The sequence below is a fragment of the Amaranthus tricolor genome, chromosome 11, assembly GCF_026212465.1.
Source record: "Amaranthus tricolor cultivar Red isolate AtriRed21 chromosome 11, ASM2621246v1, whole genome shotgun sequence".
Taxonomy (NCBI): Eukaryota; Viridiplantae; Streptophyta; class Magnoliopsida; order Caryophyllales; family Amaranthaceae; genus Amaranthus; species Amaranthus tricolor.
Window position 1 is genome coordinate 22146287 of NC_080057.1, and position 7278 is coordinate 22153564.

General features: G+C 33.7%; 1 protein-coding gene across 3 annotated transcripts; it reads right to left on the bottom strand.

The window, feature by feature from the left end:
* Nucleotides 1–2791: 2791 nt before the first annotated feature.
* LOC130827930 (serine/threonine-protein kinase AFC2-like) lies at nucleotides 2792–6904 on the bottom strand. Of its 3 annotated transcripts, XM_057693833.1 has the most exons (12): nucleotides 6647–6904; nucleotides 5548–5743; nucleotides 5233–5259; nucleotides 4994–5147; nucleotides 4833–4881; nucleotides 4626–4740; nucleotides 4327–4418; nucleotides 4009–4165; nucleotides 3846–3910; nucleotides 3653–3750; nucleotides 3433–3535; nucleotides 2792–3341 (listed from the first exon to the last, which is right to left on the bottom strand). In XM_057693833.1, the coding sequence occupies exons 1-12, from the start codon at nucleotides 6746–6748 to the stop codon at nucleotides 3195–3197; spliced, it is 1305 nt and encodes a 434-aa protein (XP_057549816.1). In that variant the 5' UTR covers nucleotides 6749–6904; the 3' UTR covers nucleotides 2792–3194. The 3 variants fall into 3 exon arrangements, with proteins under 3 accessions (XP_057549816.1, XP_057549817.1, XP_057549819.1); XM_057693834.1 differs by lacking the exon at nucleotides 5548–5743 and having other exon boundaries at nucleotides 6647–6803; XM_057693836.1 differs by lacking the exons at nucleotides 4626–4740; nucleotides 4833–4881; nucleotides 5233–5259; nucleotides 5548–5743; nucleotides 6647–6904.
* Nucleotides 6905–7278: the final 374 nt, after the last annotated feature.

Consider the following 7278-nt stretch of genomic DNA (forward strand, 5'->3'; position numbering starts at 1 on the left):
TAAAAAGTCAAATGAGACTCCTAAGGTGAATAGGAGGGAGTATAATGTAAGTTTATTTGAAATTGAAGTTTCCTTGTTCTAATACACATCATCCTACCTCTCATGATAGCAATTATTCTTGATTCTTCCAGTTTATCATCATCCAATTAAACACGAAACTTGAGCTAAAATTAAGGGGTTATAGTTTACATTAAAAATAAATTATAGAGCAAGGTTTGAACTTGTAATTTCTTTGTCATTATATCAATTGCTATACCACTTTTTAGTTAGCTTGAATTTACAAGGTGTCATTGTATATATAATATTATAGTGCAAACAAATTGAGGGAGCGACACAGATCCGAACAATAAGATTAAGAAAGTGGTGTGAAAATTGAAATTGTGTAGAAAATAGAAATTATTAAAAAGGGGAAAAGTAAATGTGTGGATAAAAAACTTTTAAAAGTAGTGAGCATATTACCCAAGTTGAAAATGTTGTAAAATAGAAAAACAAAATAATGGAAAATTACATGTGGTGATTCTGAATTTTTGACTTTTTTATGTGGTAGATAAATTTTTTTAAAATTTACTTGGTGACGTTGACCTTATAATTATTCCACGTGGTAGACAAAAGGGACGTTTATTTTTGTTAACTTTATGCTATTTTTACCCAACATAATGATATTTTTTTCAAAAAAAATAAACGTCGTGATCACCCTAATTGACCGATATATTTCGAAATTCAGTTGTAATAAATTCTTAATTTAACCAAAAACTTAACGTTTTGACTACCACATGAAAATGTTAAAAGTTCAATGTCACATAAAAATTTAAAAATATTTGTAAAAAAATTAAAACTCAAGGTCACCACATTAAATTTCTAAAATAAAATAAATGTTAGACAAACTCAGAAAACATTGAAGTAATTAACATTGTCTATCCATGATCCATCATATATATAAAACTACTAGAGACCAGAATTAGTATAATTAAACAACAAATCATTAACATCTACAATGTTTTCGCTAAGATCTCTTGCATGTGTTGGCAAAGACACCCCATCCTCAATCATTAATATTTTCTTTGTTCTTTTTTTCTTCACGTTTATTTTTTTTATAGTTTTAAAAGCAAATTTTAAACCTAAATATTTCTAAATACACGTTATAAAAAAATACATAAAATACATAGTAAAAATCTTAATCAAATTTCTCTTTACATAAAATGAAATATTCTAAATAGAAAGAACATCAGAGAACGGAGAAAGTATTATTTTCAAGTTAGTATTAAAGAAAACAAATTTTCAAGTTATGTTAGTTATGTGTCTTAGATCAAATAAGATTTTCATAGGATGAGATTTGGATTTTGTTTTTGTCGGAGTAAGTATAGGTACAGTCGTTTTTTGAAAAGGCCATAAGATCAAATTTCACCTTATTTTCTTTTTCCCTCATTCTAAATTGTAGGATGTTCTAGATCAGTAATAGAAGTTGTTAGCAATAGTTTGTAATGCATGTTAAACGACAAGCTGGGATGAGTCAAGAAAGCTTCAAAATCTAAAATGCTACATGCATGGGAATTGCATGGAGAAAGTTACTTCGTGTACGTCTTGTACATCAGAAATTAGAAATTGCATAGATAACAATTTCATAAATTTTTGTATGAGACAGTTTCATCATGACACGTTCCGTATATATGAATTGAATAGTTCAATTAACACAATTATTAGCATATTCTTTGTTTTGAGGTTATCTCACCAAGAGACGGTCTCTTACAAGAGTAGCTCTAACAATTTTAGAGAGAAATGATTTGAAATAAAAGATTTGAATGGAATAAGTTTCTGTGAGGGAATGAGTTTTCTCTTCCTTTTCTCTGCCTTCCTTTTATTTCCTCCTAAACAAATAAATGACGTTCTTCGTATTATTCTCTCCCTTATTTTCCCTTCCATGTCTTTTTCTTGTTTTCCTTTCCTTCCTCTCCTACATTTTTATGCAAACATAATGTTAATATAATTTTTAGAAAAAATTGTCCAGAATAATCTCATCTATTGTCTATCTGCTGTGAATAATCCTTACTATATTGATTATTTTTAAAAATCCAACCTTTATATATTATTTGCTAACAACACCCCTTTCCACATTTTAACTGGCTATTATAGATATTTACCACAAAATAGGAGTAGAGTAAGACCAACGAAAAAGTATAAGGAAAACAAGAAATGAGTTTAACGGCTAGAAAATACCTACAATAGGCAATTAAAATATGGAAAGGAACGTTGTCAGCAAATAATATACAAAGATTGGATTATTAAAAAATCAATAGTATATTCACAACGAATGGCCAATAGATAGAACTATTCTAGACAATTTTTCCTAATTTCTATGCAGACAAGCGTTTCATAAATTAATCTTCAAAAGTTCATTAAAATCAATGAAATAAGCGATCAAAGCACCATTAATTAGCTTGTTACTTTTGGCATTATTTAATCAATGATTTTTCTTGTGATTTAGTTTTATAATTAAAAATGGATCTTTACTTTGTTCAAATCAAAACGTTGATGAGGGTAGCCTGTTTTCTTTTTCACAAGGTTTGATGTTGTCCAACTCTTTTAACCCAATCTAACTCTTATGCATTAGCTTAGGGCAAAGGCAAAGGCAAAGCCACATGTGATGCAGGCCAGCACCTCACCCCACATCCTTGCAGTCTATTTTTGCTTTAGATCCAATTGGATTTAGGTTCATCCGTAATGCAAGAAGTTCAGCCGACTGAGAATTTGTTTTGGCAGCACCTAAATCTACTAGCCCAGAAACATACATTGATGTGTGCAAGTTCGACTTGTATTAGTCTAAATCATCAATTACAGAACCTAACCAGTAACCACCACTACTTTCGACTCGAGTCTGAGAACGTTAAGATATAAACTAAAAAATGTGAAACAAAAAGTAGAATACAACGTCGGACAGCATCCGTCAATAAATTTTTTTCTCTACATCTTAAAAGATCTGTACACTGAAGTTTGATACTCTGCTCCCTTAAAAATGAAATTCTCATTAAACATTTCGGGGAATATGTCAACACAAGAACAAGTAATCCATTTGGATCAGCAAGGATCAACTTCTTGAGTCTTGGTTTTAGTCGAGTTTGATTTTCACTATGATCAATCTGCTTTCCCGGTCTTGCCTGTACAGTACCCTCCTTTTCGCATAATCAAACAAAAAATAATCACCTTCTTAGATGATCTTGAGTAAAGAATGGATGTCGGAGAGCTTCACGAGCTGTGAGCCGCTCCAATGGATCATATCTAAGAAGACCTTGCAGAAGATGTATAAGAACACCGCCTGAATGATCCACATGCTGCATTACCAGATTCTGGAACAGAAAACCATACAGATAAAACATACTCAAAACATGCATCAGGAGAGAGGAAGCAATCACTTGGCCTGTTGACAGATGTTATTACCGGGAGACGGGGGAGCTTAGTCACCGCTCTAATACTATCGCGAGAAGTTGCACCTTCTGGCCAGTCTAATCTACCTCTTCTAACATACTTATCTGCATGTCGACTGCACACAAAAACACAATGCAGAAAGCTAAGCAAAGTTCAATAAAAGCACTAATTTTGCATATCGTGGCTACAGCGAACAAATCATTGCATCACTCTCCAGTGAAATGGTACTCACTCTACTCTCTTCAGCATATGCTGTGGCAATGGACCAAGCACTCTCTCCATCATTGCTAGGTGTTCCAAATTTTCATGTGTCTGAAACAAGGCTTCTCCCTGCAAGGCAACAACAGACAAAACAAAGGATTAAGATAATGTATTGTTGTGCCGAGTGAAAGCCTCCATTGCTAGCATCATGAAGAGGCACTTACAGAGCACAGTTCCACCAGGATACAGCCAACACTCCAAACATCACACGGGTAACTCCAACCAAGACCTACATGTAACAGGAAATCTCAGGGAAACAAAACAAGACATATAATACCAGACCAGAGGAAGGGGGAGCATGCACCAAAAGTGTTTCAAATACTTTACCTAGAATAACTTCAGGAGCACGATAATGACGTGTCGAGACGATATAGTTCTGGTCTGCACGCTCATATGTAGTACTACCAAAGTCGATTACTTTAATGGAACTTGACTTGGGCACTTTCTTGTAATATGAGCTATCCCAGGGTGATCGAGAAGACCCCTGCAATGAAAGTTCAAAACTTTGCATCAGCCAGATGCACGGCTACAGAAAACATTAATGTAAATTAACAGCTATACATCACACCAGAGAAGACACCAAAAAACAAAACAAAAGAGGCATATGAAATATAGCTATACACAGGAAGTAGCTGAAAATCGGACCTTGTAATCAGGAACCTTATAATAATCTGGTGTGACTAATAGCACATTCTCAGGCTTCAAATCAGTGTGAATAAGATGATGGTCATGCATAACTGCAACATTTTTTAGAAAGCTCCATGTCATGAATAATATGAAAATAGAGCCCCAAATAGGACAGACACTTTCATAAACAATTTCCTAGATAATGCTAATACTAATATTCTATTGGAACTACAAAGAGCACAATAGATGTCTGTTATAGTCGATGCCAGGAATAAAACTGAAATTGAAACTAAAGGGAGATATATTTCTGTACACACATGCTACACAATCCAATAGTTGTCTTCCAATCTCACGGACAAGATCAATAGGAAATGAGCGGTAACTGTTTTTGCGAAGGAAATCGTATAAGCTTGGTCCAAGCTTCTCAAAAACCTGTTAAGACCATTTCAATTCACTCATGATTTTAACCCCAAAAATTTGTAATTTATTTGGGGGGAAATCCATTCTAAATCAACTATACTTACAATACAGATATGGTTACGATAGTCAAACCAGTTCCGTAATTGCACACAACTGCAAGGAATAAACCAATTCAACCAACACAATCAAGCTTAATAAACCTCCATGACAGTACCACCATTGGCACCAACCAGAGAGAAGCAAATAGAACAATGAAACCACTTACCGGTTGCCCCCTTTATCATGTTTACCAAGCTGTTGCAACATGTCAATCTCAATCATTGCTGCCTCCCTATACTTCTTGATTCCACGCACAATTTTTATGGCAACCATTTCTTTACACTCACGATCCCAGCACTCCAATACCTGGCCAAAGGTACCTAAAGCACACATATGTAGCACTGAAATGAGAAACAACTCTTATATCAACCATCATCATCTCAAATCTACTAAAACTTAGCTTACCTTCACCCATTTTGCTATGGATCTTATCTGCATGAAATCAAAAGATAAACACAATTTAGAATAAGGAAAATGAAAAATGAATCTAATAATGCAACTTAATAGTCTGTGGGCAACTTAGCAGTTTAAGCAAATTACATTATTATCCATAAAGTTGCACCCATTTTAGATTTGTATGATAAACTTACGCCAAAATGAACACAGCCTTCTACACAATTCATGATACATGATAATAATTACTGATGTATCTAATTCGAGCGAGGCAACCCACAAATCACAAAGTAAAAGAACAGTTAATAATAGAAAGAGTGTAATTACAGCGAGAAGTAATATTTTCTCCAAGCTCAAACACGTAATGACCATCTTTGTTGTCATCCCTCCATGGGGGGGAACCATTTCGTGCAACTCCCTTGACATACAGAGAACTAGAAGCAACATGTTCTGAGGGAGCAGCTGTAGGTGCATAGCTTGTAACATTCCCAATGTCTTGCCCACAAAAAATACCTATCTGGGCCTACACAGAACCATCCATCCATGTTTCGCTCACGTTAACATAAGAAGCAAAACATCTTTCACCACTTTTCATTCATAATTTTTTTGATATAATTTCACATCATATTTTACCCCCAAAAACATAATTTCCCAACTCTTGATACTAGAAATTTCAAATAAATTGTACAAAGTCGTCTATAGTTTCAAAGACCAACTCCAAACAATTATAGCTCACCATTTATAAATAAATTAGAACCAAAAAACATAAAGACGTGCAAATAAGTCAAACTTCAATTCAGAACTTACAACTCTACAGTCCAAAAATTTAACCACCCAAAATTTGCAGGCAATGCAAAAACAAAACCACAAAATATAACGCCCAAATGAATAAGATCTCATAAAATATAAAGATACAAGTCTTCAAACATTTTTCAAAAAAATTTATCGTAATAAATAAAAACTCTTTAACATATATAGGGATTAAGTAATATCGGATATAATAATCAATTAACATAATACAATTACCTAGCTGACCAACCAAATCAATAGATCCATACATCATTAAAATAGGGTTCAATTTAGATTCTTTTGAACCAAAGATCCATAATTTACTACTAAAAAGCATTCAAAATTCAGTAAAAAAAATAGAATATCACCAACAATTGTAATCAACTTGAAATTCCCAATTCGGACAAGATCTCAAAACCTAACCGACATAATAACCACAAAAAAGTTTCAAAACGAATAACTTTTCAAAACAATCTCTTAGATCGAGATTGAATCAATTAATCAACAGATCTAAATAATTTATAAGAATAATCAACACCCGAATAAAGAATAATGAGATATACAACAAACCTAAACCAGATCTAGTCGATAAAATACAAAAACAACAATTAGAAAAACAAAAGAATAGATGAGATACCATAGGAGTTTCTGGGGCAACATCCCAACACAAACGAGGTCGTTTTCTGGGTCGACGATCCAAGTGAGTCAAAGGAAACTCAGTCACTCGTTCCATCTCCATTGCTAACAGAGCTCCAAGGAATTACGAAGATGAATTAAAGAAACAAGAGAGAGAAAGCGAATTGATGAGAGAGAATTGCAAGTTTTCGGAAGAGATGAGTTGAGGAAGAAACCCTAATTCTAACCCAATGGAATAATAAAAAGGGGGATCCGATGAAATCGGTAAGGCGGTTCACAGATGAAATTTAGGCATACGCGTGTCGAAATCTGGTCACGTTGGGTAGGGCTTTAATCTAAACCATGGTTAACTTTGTTCCTAACTACGATTGATAGCCTGGTTTGATTGACATATTCTTCGTAATATTATATTTAGAGATGGCCGATCTGGATCGGCCTGATTTAAGAAGCGGGCTCGTTTTAGGCCGGCTCAAATTAGTTTTTTTAATTCAAATTGGTCCATTTAAGTTTTGACAAATTCTTTATTAAGACTATCTCATCATAAGACGGCTTAATATGGGTTGGCCCAGATTTAAATTTCTTAAATTTAAATGAAAAACCTGTTTTTATTTTAGTTAACTGCTATGTAAGTTT

Coding starts and splice junctions, on each gene's coding strand:
- LOC130827930 (XM_057693833.1), bottom strand. CDS start 6,748: ATGGAGATGGAACGAGTGACTGAGTTTCCTTTGACTCACTTGGATCGT. Junction 5,744..6,646: donor TTGCCCCAGAAACTCCTATG/GTATCTCATCTA, acceptor GGTTCTGTGTAG/GCCCAGATAGGTATTTTTTG. Junction 5,148..5,232: donor CCATAGCAAAATGGGTGAAG/GTAAGCTAAGTT, acceptor TGTGTGCTTTAG/GTACCTTTGGCCAGGTATTG.